The sequence below is a fragment of the Castor canadensis genome, chromosome 17 (assembly GCF_047511655.1).
Source record: "Castor canadensis chromosome 17, mCasCan1.hap1v2, whole genome shotgun sequence".
In the NCBI taxonomy this organism is placed as follows: Eukaryota; Metazoa; Chordata; class Mammalia; order Rodentia; family Castoridae; genus Castor; species Castor canadensis.
In genome coordinates, this window is record NC_133402.1 from 948,592 (window position 1) to 973,496 (window position 24,905).

Below are 24,905 nucleotides of genomic sequence, written 5' to 3' on the forward strand. Positions count from 1 at the left end.
AGGAGGTAGAGCCCAGTCAAGCTGGGGTGAGTAAACACAGACACAGAGGGGCCTGTGGCAGGGGGCAGATGCCAGGGCAGAGCAGGTGATTTCACAGGGATGGATCTCACATTACAGATAAGCACAGGGCACCAAAAGCACTCAGGGGGTGGCTGTGTGTCACACAGAGCCTCCCCACCGGACACCTAGATAGAGGAGGCATGAGTTTGAGGAGGAATAAGCCTATTTAGGAAAGCCCCACCTCCAGCTTCATGCTTTGTCCTGAGGCCTGGGGAGAAAGCACAGGCAGGACTGCCATTGTCCAGTGTAACTAGCTGGGTTGGCATCCCACTGTGGGAAATCTGCTGTCTCAGGTAGAGCTGGGTGACCACAGAGGACACTCAGGTCAGGGCAGCTCTTGGAGGCTGTGGGCCCAGCCCAAAACTGGAACTCAACTCAAGAGTGTGGAGACCAATGGATGTTTCAGGATGCACACGGGTATGTGGAGGGGCGGGTGCTGGTTGGAGAGGGAAGAAAGAAGCCATATAAACTTCAGGGAGGAGCTTTGGGGGCTGTGTGGCTGCCCAGGATGTAGGGTGTGTGGCTGGCTGGGGGTGAGAGCTGAAAGTATCCACAGGCTCCGATGGAAGTAGCCACACTGCCTGATGCCCCATGACCCAGACCATCACTGACCACCATGTGGAGCGGCTGCTGATACCCAGGATCACAGCCCCATGCCTGAGGCTCCTGATGGCTGGACTCCTGGGCTATTTGTCCTCCCTGCTTCCCAGTTCTTTGTCAGGCAAAAGCTCTGCCCTTAAAAAAAAGGAATAGCAAAGAGCAGAACCAATTTTTCCAGAGGCCTGGAGGATTTAAAAAATGCATCTGAACACTCTGTACAGTTTAATTAAACAATTTTAATGCCAATTTCCACATTGTCTTGTGCTTTGTCTGTTCCTTTGTAGCAAAGTGAATGTGTCACACTTTCATTGTTTTTAACGGGATTCTTCTCATCTCATATCCGTTTAAGTGTCTGCTTTTTATTTCCTTTCCCAGTGGCAAGAGTCTCTGTCACGTGGAGGTGGTCGCCCTCTGCAGCCGAGGGAACTCGGGTCTCAGCTGCATTATCCTCTGCTGACGACTGACGGATACTCAGGTGCACCTGGTGACCGTGTCTGCAGCATGTGGGTGTCCAAGCCACCCAATGCCGAGCACAGTATCAGTCCAGAGACATGGAGCCCTGAAAGGACACATCCAGCAGGTTCTCAGGGCTAGCTGAAGTTGGAGGAGGAGGAGGAGGAGGGTTGGCAAAAGAGTATCCCAAGATTCTGAGGTGGAAAACACCCCTCCAGGTGTCCAGATGGTCACTGTGGTCTATAAATGGACCACTGGATGCCTTCGAGCCACAGGCTGCCAGACTACAGATACTTTCTTTAAAATCATGTTTCAAAAGCACAGTCCTTTGCTTTTCTGCAGAAATCTAGAGGCCCTTGATTTTAGAACATCACACAGCTCCCCCCCAGGCACCAGAGGGAACCAGGCCCTGTAGGAACCAGGCCCTGCCCTCTCCTCCTTAACCACCTACTTTGTGGCTGGCCTGCACATAGGTGCCCCAGGCTCTGTCTGGGGCTCCCACTCTCCAATGCTCTCCTGCTTGCCACAGTGCCTTTGCACAGGGGACCTCTCTGCTGGAAATGGCCCTGCTCCTCTTCTGGCTGCTCTCTTGTTCTCTGGGACAAGAATCTTGGACTTCACTTTAATTTTTAATGAGGGGATTTGAGCAAAGGGTCAGGGGTTCCAAGTAACCCTGACTAGGACCCTGATTGGGTTTTGTGTCTGCCCAACTTATTTGAGTTCCCCTCTGACCAGAATCCAAGGTTCTGGCCGGGACTGGGTCCCTCTCCTCAGCAGTGGGGGCCTTAATTGCTTTTTGAGGACCTTAATTACGAGCCATAGCCATCCACCACTAAGTAGGAGCATTAAAATAGAATAAATGTTTTCCTTTTCTTGAAAAGTTCACATATACAAGAGGAGGTGCTGCTGAGCAGCACGGCCTGGACCTACATGTGGCCATGGGGCTGGCCTTCCTGCCCCTTCAGCTTCTCTGCAAAGCCGTGCCCTTCCCAGACCCAGTCAAGCACTCCTCCCTGAGCAGCAGAACCCACTCCCCATCTGAAGCCTCACTTCTCTGCTGCTTGTCCCGCAGGTGGGAAGCTACAGCAACACTGCAGGGCCTGGTCTGGGGTCTCGAGGTGGGTCCACCCATCCTAGCAGCTGGTGCAACTGCAGCCAGTACAACCCCAGCCGTGTTCTTTGTCAGAAGGTCTCTCTCAATGCCTGGGGGGGTGGGCTGTGGAAGGAGCCGCTCATCAGCTGGTATTTACTGGGGGACCCCACACCACACACCTGGGAGGGGAAGTTTCACGACACCCGCAGTGGTGGTCTTGGGGAAGCAAAAAACCTTCGGAACATCAGTGAGACGGGGGGCCAGTTGGAAAAGAACCAAGACCCTGTCCCGGGACAAGAGTCCTGCCATCCTTGGCGTCTGAATGAAACACCACCCCTTCCCAATCCAGCAAGTGCTCTCCTGGATGGGGGCAAAGCCCCCTCTGTCAGCTTGGCAGGGCCTTCAAGGCCCAGAGTGTAAGGGGGGCGGTGTCCCAGGAGGCCCGGCCCCGCCTGCACTGGTCCAGCGAAGACCCCTGGCGCGCCTCAATACCCACGCGGGGGGAGGGGAGGTGGGCACGGGCAAGTTTGCAGAGCCCGCCCGGCTGTTCGTGTGGGGGGCATCGGATCAGAGCGCCCCACTAACACTCGGCAGCGTGTCGCGCCCCATGCCACCCCCGCGCGCCAGCACACACAGGAGCGCGGGCACACCCCGGACACACGCGGCGGGGGAGGGGCACGCGTCGCGCGGTCACTGGCACGGCCACGGCGCACCTCCCACGCCCGCCGGGCCCCGCCCCCTCATCGACCCTCGCAGTGGTGGTGGGGGGGAAGGGGCGGCGCTCAAGGCTGGGGGACTCCGCTGGCTCCGCGCCCCCGCAGTGGGGGCGGGGAAGGACGTTGGCGCCGCTCCCCCCGCCCCCCGCCCGAGTCTCCCTGCGAGCGCCCCCTGGTGCCGCGAGCGCCGGGGAGACTTAGGTGGTGGGGAGACCCGGGGGGCGCGGGCCGGGCCCCACCTCCCCTGAACCTAGAGTGGGCGGGGCGCGGCCGCGGCGCGGGGCGGGGGTTGTCAGAGCGTGTTTGTCCCAGGTGGGGGCGCGCCCGCCCTGGGGAGCCCCCCACCCCATCCCCGCCGGGCGCCCCAGGCCCCGCTCCGCCCCGCCCCTGTTCCGCCCCGGCCGCACTGGCCCCGCCCCTCGGGCCGCCCCCGCCGCCCCGCCCCCCTCCGCCGCTCACTCCGAAGTTTCCTGCGCTGCGCGCGGACGGGCTCGGGGCTCGCTCGCCGGTCCGGCCGCGCCCCTGGCCCGCTCCTGCCCCGCCGTGCGCCCAGCGGTTCCGCGTGCCAGGCCGCCGTCGCCGCTATTGGGCGCGCTGGGGCCAGAGCACGAGTCGGAGCCGCGGCGGGAGCCAGTGCCCGGTGGGCCGGGGGCGCGGGCCGGGGCGGCGGCGCTGGCCCCTGGCCGGGCGCAGGGCTAGGTCCTCGGTGACCGCGCCGCCCAGGCGATGCCAGCGGGGACGTCGCCGGCCACCGGAGTGAGGTGAGACATGGTGGGGACGCGCGCCCACTGCATGCCCGGGACCCTCTCAACTTGGGCGCAGCGGGCGCGGAGCCTCTCGGGCCCCCGGTGCCCCTCGCCTCGGCGGTGGGGGTGGGGCCGCCAGCCCTCGCCGGAGGGAGGGGGCGGGCGGGGGCGGGGGGCGCATTTGTCTCTAATAAGGAGAGACAAAGACATCCCGGCGGCCGCGGCTGTTCCCGCAGCTCCGCTCCGCCCGAGGCGGGGCGGGAGCGTCGTTCCCGAGCCTGGGTCATTGCCTGCCTTCCCTCCGCAGGTGCTGCCCGCCGCCACCATGACCGAGGGCGTGCTGGCCGCCGACGAAGTCCGGGTGCCCCTGGGCGCGTCGCCCCCGGGCCCTGCGGCAGCGGCGGCGGGGGCATCTCCGGCGAGCCCTGGGGCACCCGGGCGCGAGGCGGAACGGGGATCCGGGCCCGGCGTGTCGCCTCCCGAGAGCCCGGCAGCTGAGCGCGGTGCGGAGCTTGGCGCCGACGAGGAGCAGCCTGTCCCGTACCCGGCTCTGGCGGCCACTGTCTTCTTCTGCCTTGGGCAGACCACGCGGCCGCGCAGCTGGTGCCTCCGACTGGTCTGTAATCCATATCCTTTCAGGGCCGACGGGGCGCGGGGGTTGTGGGCATGGGACCCCCTGTGTGTGCGCGGCTGTGCGCCCAGGCTCGCGGGATCGTGTGCCGGGCAAGGACGTCAGACAGCACACCACGAGAGAGGTGGTGGTGGGGGGGGGGGATGTCAATGGGGGTCGCCTGTCAGGACTCGCGCGGGAGGTCTGGGTTCAGTGCCAGCTTGGGACAGGAGAGAATGGGAAGAAGCGGCGAGGCCGCTGCAGACTTAAGAGGGAAGGAGAGGTAACTGTGTGCCCCACGGGTGGAGCCAGGACCGGAATCCCTCTCCGGTTTTCTGAATACCCGGCTTGAGGCGGGAGCCTCACTGGGGAAGGGGAGGCTGGAAGGGACTGGAGTAAAGGAGCAAAGTTTTCCAGCTGCGCCTTGCGTTTCCGAGCGCTGAAGGAGACTCTTGGGGGCCATGTGCGGACAGTGTTGGTCGCCGGTTCTTCTCCGTGGAGAGAGGCGGTGACGTTGGTTGAGAACTCGCTTTTCCAGGCTGAACTCTGAGCTGGGGCTGATTTAAGTCATGCGCAGCTGGGGCTGGGGGAGGGGGCAGGGAGGCAGCAGGCATCTCTGGGGGAGCCCCTTTTCCCCACTCCCTGGACTGAGAGGAAGGAACTGGCTCTGCTCCTGGTGGTAAGGGCACAGACTTTCAAAGAAGGTTCCAGAACAGAGTTGGGGCAGGGCCAGGGGCATTTTTGGGATGCAGACAATAAGTCTAATGCCCCCCCTTCAACAGGTACTAAGCTAACAGTACTGGGCTAGATTCACCCCCCAGAGGTCCCCTCGGAGCTGGTCACTGGGGTGGCCTGGCTGTGGGTGCTGCTGCTGCTTTCTTCCTTTGCTGGGTGGGTGAGGGGCCTTGGAGGGGGTTGACATAGAGCCCATAAACTCTCCCTGTCAGAGTTGAGAAGACAGAGGCAAAATGAACAATGTGTGTATATATTTCCCTACCTTGTGTGTTGAACTGTATAAATATTAAATACAAAAGAGGAGTCTGTACCAAAAAAAGTAATAAAGCCCATGTTTCTCTTCTCTCAAATCCAAACACCGGGTGAGTCAGATTCATCTCTGCTTGTAAAGGAGGCTGTGGTGGTCTGAGAGCTGTGGTTCGTGGCTGTGGTCTTCTCTGATCTGGCATGGAGCTCCATCACTGCCTTTGTCCTCTTCAGCCCTGGGTGGTATCTGCATGTAATGGGTGTCCTCAGGGGCCCGGCTCACCCTCTATGCAGGAGTGGGGCTAGTGTTGTAGGATGCCTATAGGTTTGTTTTCTGTATAGAATGGAGACTGGAGGTGACTGTCATTTTGTTTTGGCAGGGGAGGTGGCACAGCTGGGTGTGGTGGTGGGCCACTGGGCTGTGCCACAGACCCTGGGGATGGGACGGAGCTCGGCCCTTTGCCAGGGCTGGCTTGTCATTTCCAAGTCTGTGTGTGCTAGATTGGGGAGGAGCTGAGTGGGCCCAGATTTGCTCTCCCAACAGTCCCACCTCTGGCCCTGCCAGTCCCTTTGCGTCTGAGGGGTCTGAGGCTGACCCTGGTCTCTGGCCTGCTTTGTCCCTCAGGACTTCCAAGGAAGTTGTGTTGCCCTGTGCAGGGAAGGCGGGGATGGGGTGGCTCTCACAGGGCTGAGGACTATGGGGCTGGCAGTGCCACCTGGCCTGACCCTTGTCCTTGGGTTCTTTATGATTCAAGGAGGAGGACACCCTTGTACTTCCAAGAGGGACTTGGATGTTGCCAGCCCTCATAGAGAGGGATGGAATGTGCAGAGACTCTCAGCCAGGACCCAGAGAGCTGCTTGTCCTTGCAGGTGGGACCACCAGACAGGGAGAGATGGGTCCTCCACCTCCTGCCAATCCCTGGCATGGAGCTGCTGTCTGTCCTCATGAGCCCTGCCAGCCTCATCCTCCTTGCCCTGGGTGCTTCTAGGCATGGTTTGAACCCACGCCCCCAAAACCAGTGATTTGGAGTATTCCTGGCCTAGGGAGCTGTCCTAAAATGGACTTGGCTTTGTGGATGCCCTGCATGAATGTTCGGTGGGATGGGCTCATCAGGACCCCCGCCATGGGGGACTGGTCTGACCGCCAGCAGATGCCTGGCCTCTAGCATAGGGGGTGTGTGTCCAGGCCTCAGAGAGATCCTAAAATAAGCCGGCACGCCTGGACAGGTGGGGGATCGGCTTACTGGGGAAGCCCGTGTGGGCAGAGGCTTTCCAAGGCTCTTCACATTCCTGGGAGTTGGGAGGGGGTGGCTTTGTACGAGACTGGGAAACTGGGGGTGGTTGGCATGGCCAGGATTTGGCCAGGGGCTATAGAGTGTTTTGCAGCCAGAGAGTGCTTCTTGAGGCCTCAGTACCCCCTCGCAGGTGGGCATGGTATCGGCAGGACCCTTTATCCCTACCATAGAGGGTAAACTCCAGAGGGTGGGTAATCGGATTTGCTCAGAGAGTCCACACTCCCTGAAGCGGCTCCTGGTTCCCCAGCTGACGCTCCCAGTGGATGCCTGAGAGCCCCATCTGGGCTTCTATCAGCTGTTGGACCGCAGGGAAAGACCTTCTCCCAGCCTGGACCTTTCTGGAACTCCCAGATGGACGGTGCCGGCACACATGTACACATGGTTCTGGTTTTGCCTTAAAGGTGACTCTCATCCGTGGCAAAGGAGTCTCTGAGGCCAGCCCTTGTCCTTACTGATTTACTCTGCTTTTTAAAAATACAATCGGGCTGGAACTTTTGGGGCGAGCGCTGTTTCTCCTACACAGGCTTATTTATAGAGGAAGGTGGGTGGGACCTGTGTGTTGTAGCCCGCTTGGCTGGGTTATGTTCTGCCCTGGCTCCCCCCAGGCTCCTGACTCCTAGCTGCCTTCGATGCAGCTGCTGGTATCCCAGCCTGAAGGGTGGGAACTTGCCCGGATGCTAGGTCTAAGAATGGGGACCCACCCATCCTGTAAGCACAGGAGGCCAGCTCTTAGGGGCTTAAAACTGCCCCTGGGGCACTGAGAGCTCGGGAATCGAGAGATCTTTAGGAGGATCCGCTTTCAGACCCCTGGACCCCCAGGACCAGGCACCAAATGTCCCCTGTCACTTAACTCAGAGAGGCGAAGGACGTACCAAGGTCACTGGCAGTTGAAGGGTAGAGCTGCATTGAGCTCAGCCTGGCTTGGAAGTCCATGTATTTGGCATATCGTTGGTTGGACAAGCCTAAGTAAGTCCTTACTAGATCTTTTAAAAATTGAAGCTTTGAGATGTCATGCTGCTCCACGGTGGCTGCCAGTACCCGGACTCACAGTGCCCGTTGAAGACTTGGGTGACGCTGGTCTGGCGAGATGCTGTCCCTGTCCTGACTTCGCCTGATCCCTGTGTGCTGACGGTGTCTGTCTTGGCAATTTCAGGACATCTGGACTGGCACTCAGAGGGGTCGCCTTGGGCTGGACGTCCATGGGCCTCAAGGGACTTGAGCTCTCTAGGCCTGAACTCTGAGCCACAGAGACTCAGCAGGGTGTGCTCCCTCAGCATGGAGTTACACGTTCTGCTGCTGGACCCTCACTTGTTCCTTGGAGATCTTTATGGGTTCCTGGATCCCATAAAGGGATTCCAAGGGGCTGCTCCCAGCCCAGCCCAGCAACTTGCTGGGCCTGTCTTGCTCTGACCAGATGTATCTGTTTCCCTGGACTTGGTATTCTCAGGTCAGCCCTGCAGGGCAACCACAGGCTTCTCTCACATTCAGCAGTCTAGGCACAGGCACCATCACAAACCAGAAGGTCACCCTCACCTGCATGGGATTGTGCGATGGGGAGCAGAGGGGGCCTCGATTCCTGTGCTCTGTAGGGCAGGGGCCCTGGCCCTCCATATCCCCTGGGGTAGTCTCCATGCAGGGCCAGGAGCTGAGTGTACAGTTTGTGCCAGGTCTCTGCCAGGAGGAGAAAGGAGATGTAGGATGTGTGTCCTTGTGTCTCTGAAGCCACCAGTAGCACCTTGGCATTCCAAGGGTCACCTGCTAAGCAGGGCCCTGGGGTGTATATTGGTTCATGCTGGGCACCTAGTGTGTCCCTGGGTGTGGGGTCCATCTCAGGGTGGGGAAGGTAGCCCCACCCCCACAGGCAATAAGGACAAAGGACATGGTTGGGGCAGGAGAGGGCCTGTGGGGAAAGGAGGCATTCCCACTGAGAGCTGAAAGTGGACGGGGCGGCGGGGGAGCTCTCCCCACTCCTTGTAGATAATAGGAAGAAGCTCAGGTAGGTGTCTTCAGGGCAGGGACCCCTTGTACACTGTTGAAGCATCATTCATATCCACTTTGGGGAGGAGCCAGGACCACATGGCCTAGTGATGTCACTTTGACCATCTCATCCCATCCTGAAAATGGGCGTGAAGCCATCAAGGCCAGGCATGCCCTGCAGAGGGGCTATGCAATGCTCATAGGCCTCAGCGCCCATGAGGGAGAAGAGGGAGCCAGAGCACGGTGCAGGACCCAACCAGCTCCTCAGCTTGCTTCTGCGGTGCAGGGCTGCCCTGTGACCTTCGTGTGTTTGGGAAGGATTTGCGGAGGGCAGCACCACTAGAGACCTGGTGCAGGCTTCACTGCTGTTGATGAGGGCACTTGATCTCTAGCACTTGGCTTTCTTTCCTGTTCCTAATGGCCCTTGGTCTTGACTCAGTCCATGACCCCTGTCTGCTAGTCTGGGCATCCCTGAGCCTGGCTGTCAGCCACATGGCAGGTCCCATCACCCTCAGTCTCCATATGTATCTCCTTAGCCGGACCCTGGGGCCCCTGTGTTCAAGAGACAAGGAAATAGTGTGGGGAGGGGCTTCTGTGAACAGCAGCCTTGGCAGCTTCATTTACCAAAGACCTCCTGGCTGGGCCCATGGTCCCAACAGTGCCTGCCCAGAATTCAGCCATTCTCCTGGCAGATGAGGGCCCTTTGGAGATTGGGATGAGTCAGACAAGAGGCTGCTGGGACTGGAGGCCTGGGAGACCCCTGGCCACTTGGCTGAGTGTGAGCCAAGGCTGGTGAAGCAGGAGTACCCAGGCAGCAGGATGGGCACGTGCCGAAGTCCTGAGGTGGTTGGGAGGTGCAGCTGGTAGGAAGTAAAGGTGGGCAGGGAGGATGGGAAGGGAAGCCTTGTGGCTTCATTTAACAAAGACCTGGTATAGCGGGTGCAGCACAGCTGGTGGGTGACCTTGGACTAGAACCTGCTCTCTGGAGTGTATGAGGTTGTGAGAAGGAGAATTAGGGTGTCTAGGAGGGGTGATGAGCTAGCCTGGGGGCTCTGGGACGCACTGTGCTCCCTGATGAGTTGAGGGGGTCCATTCTTCAGGGACGGGACAGCATTGGAACCAAGCGTGAGAAATCAAGGCAAGGCAGGTGTGGACATCACAGGACCAAAGGCTGGGAGGTTGGGAGGCACTGGGGCCCCCACTCCTGCCAGGCCCAGTGGACAGGGCTGGTGCTAGGCTTTAAAAGAAGCTGGGTGTCACATTCACACTCCCCAACTGCAAGCCGGATGAAGGAGCCTCAGTGGTAGGCTGTGGGCACCCTTTCTGGCCCTCAGAGCACTCAGGGTGGTCCGGGTGCTGCCCGCTTGCACAGTGGGCCTGGCTCCTGGAGCTGCTGGCAAACGCCCCAGTCCAGGGTCAGGATATGGAGGAATGCGGGGGCTGGGGCAGCCTGTCAAACTCTGGATGAATCCAGAGCAGCCCAGCCGGCCTGTAGCCAAGTCTGAAAATCAGCCCCAAGCAGTCAAGGTCAGGTGCAAACCTCTTTTTTTCTTGCAGATGATGGCCCTCAGCCGTACTCAGCCCGCCATGAAGGGGCAGCAACTCTTGAGGCTGGACTCCAAATATTAATTTGTCTTCCTTCTCAAGGGTACTTAACTCATTCTTCTCCCTCAGTAGTTTCTGCTGGTGTAACTTGGAGCAGCCCTGTCACATGGGCCCAGGTTGATTTTCCAAGCCCAAGATTAAAGACTGACCCCATCCTGGGCAGAAACTAGGGGTTGAGGCAGCCGACATACACTGCATTATGTTTTAAGGCTAGATCCTTGTTCAGAGATGGGAAGATGAGCCAGAGAAGATGCAGTCCAGGGGACAGGGACGAAAGGAGCCCTGCTGGCTCTCGGCCCCCTGCCCGGCTCGAGAGAATTGGCAGCAGGTCTGGGCACCATCTCCAGAGCACTCTGCCGGCCCAAGATGACAGATGGGCCCGTGAGCCGCTCACTGTTTTGCTGAGAGAGGTCCTCACAGAACAGACTTGAGGGGCGTGCCGCTGCTGCCACGTGGCGGCCCAGGGCTGGTGTCTCCAGCCTCCCGAGCCCCCGGCAGGCTCCATGGCGGGCAGGGAGGAGGAGGTGGGCTCTGGCAGGGAGACGCGGGTGTTGGCGGCACCGTCAGAGTCTGCAGGGTGATTACCATTGACAAATGTGCTGAATTAGACGCGCCTGGCGGATGGTGTGTGTGGGGGGGAATGCCAGGCTTCTCTGTAATCTCAATACCGCCTCTGCGCCTGCCAGGATCCGTGGGCAGAGGAAGCCCCAGGTGGGGTGGCCCCACCCTTCCTGTCTCAGCACAGGTTGATGTTGGCTGTGGAAGGATGCCAGGGGCATGCCCTTCTCACACAATGCTGACCAGGACCAAGTCAGGGTTCCTGAGCAACTGCACCCCAGCCTTTGCCAAAGTTGGGGGCTGGGCCAGCAAGCTCCTTTGTGCTCCTGGAAGTCAGGAATTGCCAGGAGGTGAGGTGGTCCCCTGACCTCCCAGGGAAAGCAGTGTGATGCACGCCCACCCAGTTTGAGCTGATGCTGGCCCATCTTGCTCCTGGAAGGAGACTTTGGGCTAGGACTTGGCCCTGCACAGGCCAGTTGGATTCACCTGACCCGGCTTCTTCACATTTGAGGTATTTTTGCATTCCTTTACATGTGAGGCAACCACTGGGTGTGAGGCTAAGTCCTTGCAGGGGAGCTGTCAGGAGGAGTCGATGCTGACATAGCACTGGCCACGAGCTGCAGAGGTATGGCATGCCCAGCCTGCAGTGGGCAGCAGGGTGGGACCAGGAGCCAGGGCGAGGCCCCAGGCCAGTTCTGGGTGACACAACCCCTGCCCTGCTGCCTGGACCCGGGCGGGCACCAGAGCCCACTGTGCCCCAACCCTGGCAGTACACAGGATATGCTTGGCAGGAGCAGTGGCTTGCTTTGTCACTCTGTCCTCTTTCCTCTGGGCTGCCAGCACTTTCCCCCAGGCCAGGCTCCAGGTGAGGTCAGGGCGCTAGTGCAGTGGGGATGGTGGCCCATCAGGGTGTGGAGACTCCTTATCCCCCCTATCCCTTTTGTTCTGGTCCCTTTTTTCTCATCCCCCAGCCATATGCACCTGGGTTGGGGGGATCATCTATGGGCCCCTTGCTGGCAGAGGACCAAGGGGGGATACCCTTCATCAGGGGATAGGGTCCTTTACCATACCCAAAGTGAGTGACTCCATCTTGGATTGGCCAGAGCCTCCTGGGATTCTGGCCACAGGAGCAAACTCCCCCATGCACCTGTCTGGGTATTACCTCCACCTGTGACTCAATTTCTCCACCATGTCATCCCTGGTGGTCCTCCTTGGTCATTGGCAGAATGGGTTGGGTTAGGGGGCCTGGTCCATTCCACATAAGGCCAGGGTGGTAGCCAATTAGCAAGTGCTCTCTGGTTGGCTCTTGGGCCCAGACCCTGTCACTTGGGGCCGCTCCTGCTCCCAACTCCTTGTGGTCCCCTTATTCTGGTCTGTACTCATGGTGTACGGCTTTAAACATGAGGCCCAGCTGGGTTTTCCCACAGGGTAGCAGTCTTCGGGATGAGAAGATTTTGTGTTCCCTGAAGTCAAGGTGGTTAGGCAGGGCAGAAGTGGCACTGAGCCTCCAGCGAAGGCCCTGCTGTGCCCAGGGCTGGACCCACTGGGTCCCTATCTGGAAGCCGCAGTACCAGTACCTCTGAGGACAGGTTACCTCCACGGTCTTAGTTTTCTTTTTCTTTCTTTCTTTAAGATTCTTTTTCTGGGGGGGGTAGTACTGTAGTTTGAACTCAGAGCTTTGTACTTGCTAAGCAGATGCTCTACCCCCTTGAGCCATGCCTCCAACCCTTTTTTTTGAATAGAGTCTCACAGCAGTGCCTAGGGCAACATGGACCACAATCCTATTTATGCTTCCCACACAGCCACCATGTCCAGCTATTGGTTGAGACTTGGGGGGAAAGGGGGAGTCTCGAGAACTTTTTGCCTGGATTGGCCTTGAAACTTTATCCTCCTGATCTCTGCGTCTCAAGTGGCTGGGATTATAGGCTTGAGCCACCACACTGGCCTGGGCCTTGGTTTTCTTTGTGAACTGGGCCTATAGCTTTCATGGCCTCTTGTGCTGCAGCAGGTGGGGGTGCCCTTCAAAATCTGTGACCACCCAGAACCTCAGAATGTGAAGCTCACCCATATTTGGAAGTGAGATTTTTTTACAGGTAAGTTGAAGACAAATTGAATTAGGTAATTAAATTAAATCTAGTGATGGGTATCTTTATAGGAAAAGACAGACACAAAAAAGGACAGGCTGTGTGACAACAGAGTTAGAGACTGGAGCCATGTGGCTACAAGCCACAGAATACCAACACCAGGAGCCAGGAGAGGGCTGGGACAGCTCCCTGTAGAGCCTAGGAGGGGGCCAGCCCTGCTGAGGCTTGGACTATGATCTTATGGCCTTCGGTGTGTACAGGAATAAACGTCTGTTGTTCAGAGCACTCTCCTCTGATGGTGTTTCATTATGGGAGTCACAGGGCACCAACCAGCTTGTGATATGCCCACCCACATGTAGCTGTGAGTGTGGGGTGTCTCTCTCCTGCAGCCTGCACTGGCTCCAGCCCCTTCCTTAGCATCCCACCCACAGAGGGAGATAAATTGCTGTCCAGTGCTCTATGTGCTAATGGCAGGCAGCCCTCTCAGAATAAATCATGATTAGATGCTTGCCCTGGTGTCAGGCCACCCCGAGAGAGGGGAAACTCAACCATGAAATCGGTCACTCTGAGCACCTTGTCAGCCATGGAAAGCCCACAGGGAGCCTGTGCTCCCTACCCTGAACACAGGCCCTGTCCAGCTGCTCCCACAGGTGCCCAGGGTAGGGTCTCCAGGGGGAGCTGAGCACTGCTCCCACCCCAGCCTAGGGGCTGTCAGGGTCAGTCCCCTGTGTAGTGTTTTCAGCAGTTTCTACTGGGCCTGGCTGCCCCATCTAGGAGGGAGCTCCTGAGGCTCCTCTGGGAGTTTGGGATCCTCATTCACCCTGTGCCCTTGGCCCTGGGCCATCAGACTTTTCTGCTACTCTGAGGGGGACACTTTGGGAATGGTGGCTGAGGTGCCCATTGGTGGCATCAGGGGCTTTGGATGGCATCTGGTTCCAGCTGCTGCTCATATGTCCAGAGAAGCAGGATCATTCCCGCTTCAGCATCCATGGAGAAGGATCTACAAGGTGGCCAGGGAAGAGGCAGCTGGAGTCTGAAGCTGACCCTGACCCCAGCCTCAGGCATGGCTCAGGGAGGGCTTAGATATATCACGACTCACAAAGTTCCTCCTAGGGACCCCAGTCTTCTTGGGACTCTGCTGAGGGGTGTAGGGGCTGCATTGGGTGGGTGCAGGGGACACTCAGGCCCTGCCACTGCTGAGGGCAGCCATTGCTGTTCCTGTGTGGATGATGGTTAGTCTGGGGGACAGTTAGCCAGGGGAGGTGGGCATGAACAGGGGGGACAAGCCATGACCCATGTGGGTAGATGTCCCTGTAGCTATCTTGGTGCTATCCTTGGCTTTTCCCACATGGGCTAAGTGTTCCTGCCTCTCAGCCTTCAGAAGGTATTTGATGGTTAAGATAGCTGTGTCCCTGGCTTTTGTACCCAGTCTGTTTGTTCTGTGTTCTGGGAAGGTGAGGCAGCCTGCTGTAGGGGTGAGCGGGTCCTCTCTCCCCTGCCGGGGCCTAGGGTAACCATCTGAACATGGTGATGGGTGATCCCTGTCCACCTTCCCCAGTGGGGCCTGATAGGGCCTTTTGTTGCTGAGCCGGACTCCTCCAAAGCCCAGACTGCTATCCTCCTGGGAAGGGGTGGGAGAAGGTTCTGATCTGGCCTGGTGAGTGACCCCTGAGCTCCAGCCTGCACCTGTCCCTTCAAGCCCCAGCTTGCAACAGGGGTAGGAAACCTGCCCAGGTGTGCAGGCAGTGGCCACCACTTGTCAGGAAGGTGCAGAGGAGGCAAGTGCCTCTCTGACAGCCACCCAGGAGTCGTGTGGCACTGTCCCTGGCATGTCCCTTTGTCTTTGGCAGCAGACAACAGTCCAGCCAGTGGCCGCCGTCTGGTGACTCAGACTGCATTAGCGCCTCATTAAAATGGACGGACTCTTCCTGGGTTGCTGGGGGAAACCCAACAGTCTCCCGCTATAGCCACAGCCATGGACGGTCCCTACAAGTGGCCAAGTGGCAGCCAGGAAGCCACTCATCTCGCCTTTGCTCAGAGTGCTTCCCATAGGTGCTAGTGAGAAAGCCGGGCCAGAGCTGCTGCCTCCTTCCCTTACCTCCCCTGGGGGTGAGGACTCCGCCTGCTGTGTCATTGCAGTGACTGTGCGGGGCCTGTGACTGTCACTAGCCAGTGACAGCTCTACAGGCTGCTCGCCGTCTTTCCATTTCAAGAGGAAGCAGGGACCAGGCTCAGCCCTGCCCCACCAGAAGCAGCCATGAGTGCTGAGGTAGTGTGGCTCTCTGCCGGGCAGTATGGAGGTATCCTGTTGAGTGTTGAGCAAGTGGCCTGGCTCCTCCACCTCCAGAAGCTGATGGTGTACCCACCCAACCCTGGGCCTGGGTCCCACCGCCAGAGGAAGCCCCGGGCACCGAGGAAAATCAGAGGTTTTTTTGTGGTACTGGGAATCGAACCCAGGGCCTGTGCATGTTAGGCAACCACTCTGCCCCTTGAGCTGTGTCCTCCAGCTGTCTTTTTAGTGTTTTGTTTTTGAGATAGGGTCTGCTAACTGTGCCCTGACTGACCTCAAACTTGCTATCTTCCTGTCTCCACCTCCCAAGTAGCTGGGATTACAGGCCTGCACCACCACACCCGGCTTGAAATTAGTTTTTGGCACAGTGAAGATGTCTTAGGGTTAAGGTGAAACAGTGTGAAACTGTTTTTCATCTGAAATCCAGGTTTAATTAAGGATCTTGCTTTTTTATCTGATGGTTTAGGCACTTCCATCCAGAGCACAGTAAACTCAGTAAACTTTGTTGGATTGCCTTGGCCCCTTTCCAGTGTGAACACAGGTTGGCCACCATTCCCAGTGTCTTTCCTGTGGGATGGGGACAGTGGTAATGTTGGATGTCCCTTGATGTCTTGGGCTGGCTCTCCAGACTCCAGAGCCCAATCAGCATCAATGACATGTGGCTTAACAGAGCCCCTCCTCCATGTGACAAGGATGTGCTGGGCAGTGCATGAAGCCTGGGTGTGTAGCTGAGTGTGTGCATGGCCACCCTCACTGTGCTCCTGTACAGTGGGGTGCCACCCTGACCCCCATGTGGACATCCCCACCAAGATCTGCACTCATCTTGGTCCTGTGCCTCTCAGTGAGCTGGTCTCTGTGGAATCTCCAGCCATGAATAGAGGCCTGTGCTGGCCACCACCTCCCTGCCCTATACCCTGAGAGAGCCTCCGGGAAGAACCAGGTGTGTGATCACATTCCTCCTGTCAGCAGCACCAGGTTAGTCCTGGGTTCTTGACCACCTTCTCCTGGTTCTCACTCCTATGATATGGAGGCTTGAGCCCCATGATTGGTGGATCTGGGGTCCACCTGGACTGCTCAGCTGGGCCTCAACACTGTAGCTCAGGGCTGTGGGAGGCCATCTGAGGCCTGGTATCCAGTGGGGGGTGTGGCTGCAGTCTGAGCAGGTTGCTAACGGGGGAATCCCGGCTGGCTTGGCCCCATGTTTGCTTCATAAATGTATGCCTTGGTCTCCAGGAGGTAGGCCAAGATAAGCTGTGGGTCTAGTGGGAGTGACCTTTAGGTGGATGATCTGGGGTTATTTGGGGTTTTTTTGTGGTGGAGGTTCTGGGATGTGAAGGACACCCTACATTTGGGCAGGAATGGTGGCACTAACTTGAGGAGGGGGCTCCTGGAGGCCTCCCTTGTTAGAGAAGATGGTGTGTTATGGCAGGAAAGGGCACTGGCTGGGGACTTTGAGAGGTGGGGCCATTGATCAAGAACATCCCATTCATACTCCTGTTACCTGAGTGCCACCATTCACTGGAGTGTTCTAGATGCCAGACAGTCATGAAATAGCTCATCAATGGGCCCAGGGAGAAAGGCCCTAGATCATGGTTTTAGAAGCTGGGCTGGCTGATGCCACATTTGTCCCTGATACTCCAAAACCTTGTATTTCTTCATGTCCCCTTGGATCTGGGTCATTGAGTAAGGTGGTAAGAAGTTGAACTGGCTTGGAGCCCAAGGAGGAGGATGGACAAGTGACAGGAGGAATCAGGACCTTGCCCACTGAGACCTGGTCCAGGGCTGGTCTCTGCTTAGTGGAACTTCTGGGTAGAGGGACATCTGGTACCCTAGCACTGGGGCATCAGCCTTGGGGCTTAAGGGAGAAGTCCTCAGAGGCCATGTCCACTGATGCAGCCCTGATGTCATACCCAGCCAGCAGCAGGCACCAAGTCCCCATCCCAGGTACACAGTGGGGCCATTGCCCTGTCTCTTTCACCTTGGCTGCTGTGCCTGACCAAGTCCCCATTTTGCTTGTCTGTCCTGGATCTGCCCTGTCCACACTCCTTTTTCTTCCTGGAGTTTCAGGGTGAAAGCTAGTCCCCTCCCATTTGCTGTGAAAGAATGGGCCGTGCTGTGTGCCCTGTGCATGGGCGGGTTTGTGGCTCCTAATTGTGAAATTGGCTGTGTCTGGTGCCCAGCCCAGTAGGGCTGTTACTACCGCATGGAGCGTGAATGGCAGCCCATTTTGTCCTTTAATTAGGAGTTGCCATGTCGCTGCTACTGCTCCCTGTCCCCCATGCCTGTGTTCTGTGTGTGAATTCCAGCCATGTGGTTCTGTGAGTCGGTGGTAGAGTTTCCTGTTACTTAATGCGTTCTCATGAGCCTGCAAGGACGGGAGGAGGAGCAGAAGCCTTGGGGCTAACGAGTACTTCGTGTCCCATGAGGTGGGCTGGGGCTTCATGAACATCACAGAGTTTGTTCTGTCTGTGCCCCAAAATGCTGCCATGTTCCTGCTGTCCCTGGTACAAAACTGTCCCTTGCCCCACAAGGCCCATGAGCTCTGGGTCCCATCCTGTCCAGAGCAGAAGGCGTGAGTGGCTGTCCACTGGGCACATGACAGTGGCCAGGAACCCGACCTCGCTCCCCTTGCCAAGTCCCTGTGTGTTCTACCCACGAGGAACCAAGGTGCACTGAGGGCAGTGACCATGTGCAGGGTCCAGAACTAGCTGGTGGACTCCAGCACAGCTCATGCTACTGCTTTTCCAACCGTCTTTGTTGGGATATGATCCATGAGCCACACAGCTCACTCATGAAAGCTGCGCTCAGCAGTCCTGACCCAGTTCAGACAGCTGCCATTACTGCAGTAACCTCTGGAGCGCTGCGTACCCAGCAGTCACTCCCGCCCCCTCTCTGCTGACCACTGTCTACCTACACATTTGCCTGCTTGGGAGGTTTGTGTACGTGGGATAACGTGTGCCCATCAGTGACGCTGCTCACTGATCATGCTGGTTTGCGGTTCTCCCACATTGTAGCAGGTGGCAGTGCCCAACTAAGTCATACGTGGTCCCACATATGGTGGGTCCCACATATGGTGGGGCCACACTGCGTTCATCCGCTGACAGGTATCCAGGCCAGTTCCACCTTCAGTTGTTGCCAAAAGTGCTGCTCTGAACAGATAGGCTCTGGGTTCTGTTTGGAGCCTCAGTTTCAGTCCCCTGGGGCAGATGGCTGGGAGCGGAATTGCCGGGTCACACAGGAACAGTGTGTGGTTGTGTGAGGAACTGTGGGCTGTTTTCAAAGCCATGCCCACTTGTTAATCCTCAGCCTGCTGCCCCTAGCATGTGAGCCACTGTCTTGCTGTGGCCTTGGTGACCATCTAGCCTGTGTAACATGTGGCAACCACTGCCCTAGGGATCTTGAAAAGGGGTCTTGGTGTGGCCCCCTGGGCTCTGGGTCGCAGCCAACAGACTGTCATGGCCAGCCATCCACCCTCCTGTGCAGAACCGGAACCTCTAGGTCTCTGACATGCAGGTGCGGTGGGAACAGATGCCACTAACAGGCGGTGGCACCCGGACCTCGGGTGGGAGTAGCAGGCTTGTGTGTTTGCTCAGCATCCATCCTTCTATCAGCTCTCAGGAGGATTTCAACACCCACACTTGGAATAAAAAAAAAAAAATTATTAATGAGCTTGGCGCGGTTGCCATGGGAACCTGTTGCTAATGAATCTCTGGGGTTTCCTCTTACCTTTGCCGAGCAGGCGCCTGCCTCTGAAGAGTGCGGAAGAAGGCCTGCACCCGGCATGTTTTCCTCTAATCGGGTTGCTGTGGCAACGCCTGTCACTAATCCCCAGCCAGCTCCTGGTTTACCCGCCTGGCCCCAGGAGCGTGCTGCCCGCTTACATAAAGCCACTTAGCGCCTTCCAGGCTGTTCCCTGCCCTGCCTGGCTCCCTGGGATATTCACCCCTTCTCTAGGTGCCCCAGATATGGAGACTACACCTGGTGTCCTGGGGCTTTCTAGAGAGAGGACTCTGTGGAAGTTGGATGGGCCAGAGTGCCATCCAACTTACCTTGGGAAGTGGACATCTAAGCTGTGCCTAAAGTAGGGTTCATGAGGTGGCATGTACCCACAGTCACTACCCAAGAACACAGCCCTGCTGGCCTTTAGGGGTCCTGGATGGGAGGCAGGATGCCCTGGAGCCCATGTCTCTACCCACTGGGCGGTATATGCAGTGGGCTGGGGCTGGGACTCTAGGGAGCCCCCGCCATCTGGGTCCTGTCCACAGCAGGGTGTTGGGGCAATGCTGAGGGGACCTGAGTGAAGGGCTTGGGGGCTCAGCAAACAGCTTAGTGAGGGCAGAAGGAAGGTCTGGAATAATCTAGATAATCAAACTCCCCACATGTGGGCCTGTCAGCTTGTCTTCCATCCTCTGATGGTCCCCTTCCTGGGCTGAGCCTGTGGGCAGCTGTTGGGATCAGCAGCTGACCCTCATCCCTATCAGCCTGTGGCCTTGGCGTCCTATAGGGATTGTCGAGGGACTTCCCAGGGAGGTCACCCACAGGAGACTGTATGGATGCTGGCAGGCCTCACTTAGCTTTATTTTGCTCATCCAAAATAAGGATGAGGAGGATTGCGTGGGTGGGGAGGGCCAGTCACCCTCGCTCCAAACAGCATGTCCACACACAGAGCTGGACTCCTGTGCTTGCCCTTTTGTGCTCAGATAGGCACAGCCCCGAGAGCTTCCAGCCTGTCTCCAACACATGACCCCTTTGCTCAGGGACCACCTGCCCCTATGTGAGTCAGTTTCTCACAGTCTCACTATGAAAATACCTGAGAGAGAATTTAAAGAAGGAAATACTTGCTTGTGGTTTGAAAGGTTTCGGTCTTGGTTAGCTGGCTCCATTACTTTGGGCCTGGGGTGAAGCAGAGCACCATGGTGGCAAGAATGTGCAGAGGAGGAAGCTGTGCACCTCATGGTGGCCAGGAAGCAGAGAGAAAATGCCTGCATGGCAGACATCCTCCTCCTTCCTCTTTTGTTCAGTCAGGGCACCCAGTCTATGGGATGGTGCCACCCACATTCAGGACCAGCCCCCCCCCGCCCCTCCCCCAACTCAATCTTTTCTGGACACCTGGAGGTTTCCTAGGCACTTCTCAATCTAGTCAAGTTTAATATAGTCAAGTTGGCATGTCAACTACGGCAGTTACCCATAACCTGTAAGAAAAGTGCACAGTCTTCTGCAGACCTGCACTGGCCCTGTTCCTACCAAGGCCTCAGTGCTCAGTCATCTCTTCCTCTTGATCATGCTCCTCCAGGGCCCTCAGCAAGGTCCTCAGCACAGGTGAGGCGTCCTTCCCATCCAGGCCCCTACCCTGCACTCCTCATTGCTCAGCCTGGAAGGTTAACGCCGACAGGCGGTTCTGAGGCCTGTGAGCTCTGGACTGCCAGAGGGGGCTGGGCCAGCACAGAGCTGTGGGGGTGACTGCAGGCCCTGCCTGGAGCCAGGAGCTGTGGCCCCCAGCACCCCATAACACAAAGTGCTGGCCTGGGGCACCCGCAGGGCCAGCTCCTTTCCAGGCTGTGCATTCCTGGTCTGAACTCAACAGAAAGGTCAATTTGAGCTCTCCAAAGGTGGAAGGGGCTGATTAGCAATGACCCCTGTACCCAAGGTGTCCACCTTTTTGGGTGTTGGTGGGGTTTGGAGCCCAGGGTCTTGGGGACAACTGATGTGTTTAAGTCAGATTCCATGTCCACTAGGCCATCTAGGTTCTGAGGGTCCACAGTCCTCCCACTCCTATACTTTTGAGCCTGGCATGGTGGCAGACTCTGTGTGGCCAGGCTATGTCTTCTGACATGTTGATGGATATGGGCTTGAATTTGTTGCTGGGTATGTATATAGGGGGGAGAGGGGGGTGACAGCCTAAGAGGGATGGATCCAGTAATTTCTATGACCCTTGCCTCCTCCGTGTGTGGTCAGAGGTAGTGGCTTCTGGGCTGCTCTCACCTGATATGCTCTAGGGGCTACTACCTGAAGCCCCTGCGGGGTGTCAGCAAAGGAGTTGAAGCAGGGGCCTGCCCCAGGCAGCCTCAGGTGCATAGACCCCCCCCACACACACCTTAGAAAGTGTCTCCTCTTCCTGCCCAGTCTGGGTTGGACCCACAGGCTAGCTGGGTTCAGCTCTTCCCAGCCCTCCATGGGACCTACATGAGTAGTGTCTAGGACCTGCCTCTACATACCTTTGTGCCATCCTGGCCCTGGCTTGAATCAAGGGAGCATTGCCTGTTTCTGATACCTGAGTTCCACTGTGGAGCTCCCTCCCCACAGGGTGCTGCCCCTGCTCCTGATTGCACCCAAACCCCAGGGTCTTGTGGGGACAGGTGTATAGGTCCAAGAAGGCTACATAGAAGAGGGCACTGAGACTGGGGGAAATCAGAGTCTGTCAATGGCTTTCCAAGAGCCTGACCAGCACCCTTGGACTTGGACCTTGGCCTCCTTTGGGCCATGGGTGGAGAGGTCCTCCTACCACCCTCTCAGTACAGAGACCCCTCCAGCCTTTGCCATGCCTGAGGATGGGCAGCCTGGCCTGATGCCCACTGAACAGGACTGTGTCCCTGTCGAGAGGGTGCTATGTTCCCAGGGCTGTCCCCCCTAGATGACCTGGGGCATTCCATGCCTGCCACTTGTCCTCAGCCTCTCCCCTGGAAAAGCCCAGTTCGGGGCTACTGTCCCCACTCTCAACGGCTATGTAGGCAGCAACCTTAGCTCAGTTCCCAGGCCTCTGGAGAACAGAGAGCCCTAGCCATGGCTGGGGGTTGGCAGGAGGCCGGGGGCAGCCTGACTCTGCCCTCAGTGTGGGGGGCTCTGTACAGCCCTGCCAAGCCTTTCTTCAGGGATTTCTTTGTCTCCTTCCCAGGCCTGGCCACTGATCTCAGGGTAAGATGGCTTTGTTCACACATGGCTGTACCCACACAGGACCTGCTTCTGTGCGTGGAGGGCACAGGCATTCTCAGCCACCATGCTGCAGGTCACGTTAGGAAGTTTGGGACTCATAGCCTGGGTGTTTTCCTGCGTGTTTGAAATACGGTCTGCCCGACGATGGTTGGGATCGGATCGCGGGATGTTTTAATTCCTAATTTAGACTGTTTATGTGCAGAGCTGGAGTCCCGGGAGGGAGAGGCAGTGTGGGCTGAGCCCCCGCCTGCCCCTCCCAGTACCTCCCTCTTCACTGCCCTGTGTCTGGTGGGTGTAGGGTCTGTTGAGGGGTGTGCTGAGTAGGGCCTGGCCTCTAGATTCCCACTCCGGCCAGCCCCAGGCATTTTCATCAGTCCTACAGGCCAGCTGGTACTGCCCATCCCCAGCTTCCACCAAAGAGCTCTCTGTATGAGGGATAGCCCCCTCCTCATGTGTTCCAGGCCTCTCCTGGTCAGGGACCCGAGATCATGCCATGGCCAGTCCGTCCTGCCAGCTAGGCTCCCTGGGTGGAGCCAGGGGGACTGGAGCTCAGAGGAATCTGGTTACAGTTCTGGGCAGGTCCAGCTGTCATTTGGGGAGACAGAAGCCGGGAGAATTGGGGGCAGAGAGCCCCTCATCCTCGGCCCCTCCATGACCACCTGTGAATAGGTGCTGACTTTCTGACTAACTAGAAGCTATGCTTCTTTCTCCCTTCAAGGACTTGAAGGCCTGGGCTGACTTCTTGGTCGCCATGCCAACCAAGCCAGTACCCCTTCCTCCTGGCCAATCCTTTCGAATTTTGGGGTTGGAGGAGCTGACCTCGGGCTGTAGCCCCCGGGATTGTAAGGGTCTTCAAGGCAGGAGCCAGAGCAGGGCCTGGGTCGTGGCTGCTGCCTCTCCTCTTCATACACATGTGTTTTGTTTCATCTGGGGTTGGGATTCATCCTCTTCTGTTTGGTTCTGTAGGGGACATGTAGGAGATTCCAGGGGGACCTTGCCACTGTCTGGTGGGCCAGGCCCACTGTTCAAGTGCCCCTAATCCCAAACCTAGTAGCCTGAGGTATGGGCCTGGGAGGCACTGTGGAGAGGGTAGGCTGGGAGGTCCCCTGTCCAGCTTGCTCTCCACTCCCAAAGTGTCCAATAGCCCTTATGAGCCCACCCAGGACAACTCACCCCAGCCTGGCTGGCCTTCAAGGTGTCTGAGTGTGTGCTTGTTCTGCATAGGCCAGGACCCTTCCCCTAGAAAGCTCTCAGTCTTTATGGGGCTGCCAGGAGGAGGGGAGGCCCCAGGGTCTGAGGACAGGTCCAAAATCGGGTCTGACAAGCTCTTGTCAGAGGAACTGACAGAGTGCAAAAACCAAACACTTACGCCCTGGGTGGAAACAGTGTGGAATCTTCTAGAGGAAGTCAGGGAGTTGGGGGGGCAGGGGCTGGGGTTCATTTTTCCACTGGCTGAGGCAAGCATTCTCATCCTCAGGGCAGGCCTGCCTGTGTTGTGGAAAACCCCTCCTGCCCACCTGGGCCACCCTTCCTAGCACAGGGGAACCAGAGACTCAGGAGCGTGTGAGCCCCATCCCCAGCCTCTGATCCCCGGCACTGCCTCACCCAACTGCTGGCCACCCTGGTCTGTAGCATTTGTTTTGGGTCATTCTTGCCCAGGACAGGTTCACCCCAGCCTAGCCCCCATTTATTTCTCAAATGTGGCCTTGTTCCTCCTGTGTCCATGCTGGGCAGTGATGTCAGAGGCAGTGAGAACAATGTCCACATCTGTGGGACTTTCACAGGCTGTGCAGGTACTGGGGATGAGAGGTCAAGGGTCCAGATGCCATGAGAGGGCTAAGGTGGGGAGGACACAGTGTTTACACAGTCACTGGTCCCTTGGGCTGGCCACCTCAGTTCCCATGTCCCCTTCTGTTCACTGACCAGCAGGTTTCCTATTACTTGGTAGGAGGTGGTCGCCAAGGCCGTGCTGGTGTGGGCAGGGTCCTCTAGACAATGGGACACTGATGAGAGTGGCCTAATGCTTCTGTTCAGACTAGCCCTTGGCTCTCCCTCATCCATCTTGCCTGGTAACACCTAGAACTCCCTATAGAGCGGCGTCAGGAATCCCTGAGAGGGCATTACTTTGGCCCTGCTGATCCCTGTGGGAAGGACACCCAATGGGCAGAGGCAGTGGCCTCTGCTCCCACCCCAGGCTTCACCACTCCTCCTCTCAGGCTGTCCCCCAAGTTCCCCTCCCACCAGAGTGTCCCCTGCAGTGGGGCCTGGCCCTCTCGGCCCATGGTGTCCCTACCAGGATGTGCCTTCATGTATGAGCTGTGGGCGGCACCAGCTCTGGAGCAAACAGTGGGGTGGAGGGAACCCCGAGACACGTGGGAACAGCAGGTAACCCTCGCTCCGGCACTCCACACTGTGCCAGTTCTTAACGGGAGCCCAGGGATTCCCTAATTAAACAATTTATTATTAAAAGTGCTGGCTTACTTAGAGCTGGCTTCCTATGGCATGGGGACAGAGAACAAATGCCCCTCAGCCTGGGGCCCAGCTGGTGTCCCATATGGGGGCTACCAGTGGGTAGCATATGGCCTGACACCCCCATTTAGAACTGATGTCTCAGCTTGTTCAGATTGTCAGCAGCCCAGTGGGGGTTACTGTGGGACTCAGTGGACATTGAAACTCACCGGCTTAATTCCTGAGGTTGGGCCAGGTCTGGGGTCAGCCTGGCCTGTCCTTAGGACATTCCTTGAGCCATAGGCTCCATGGACAACAGGGACATCCTGGTGTCTGTGTCTGGGTGGGAGAGGCACCATCCAGGAGCAGTCTGGGAGTCCCTGGGGATGTTAAGGTATCAAGCTGACACCATGACCATGTTCAGACCCTGGGGCACACTGCTGGTGTAGGGCTAGGTGT

At 57.7% G+C, this 24,905-nt stretch overlaps 1 protein-coding gene across 1 annotated transcript; it reads left to right on the forward strand.

Moving 5' to 3' along the window:
• The first annotated feature begins 3,981 nt into the window (after nt 1-3,981).
• On the forward strand, nt 3,982-5,254 carry LOC109694995 (voltage-dependent T-type calcium channel subunit alpha-1H-like). Its single transcript, XM_020177279.2, has one exon. It carries the CDS (start codon nt 3,994-3,996, stop codon nt 4,546-4,548), a length of 555 nt encoding a protein of 184 aa, XP_020032868.2. The 5' UTR covers nt 3,982-3,993; the 3' UTR covers nt 4,549-5,254.
• The last annotated feature ends 19,651 nt before the right edge of the window (nt 5,255-24,905 follow it).

What these genes read in the sequence shown, in the direction of transcription:
- LOC109694995 (XM_020177279.2), top strand. Translation starts at nt 3,994, where the DNA reads ATGACCGAGGGCGTGCTGGCCGCCGACGAAGTCCGGGTGCCCCTGGGC.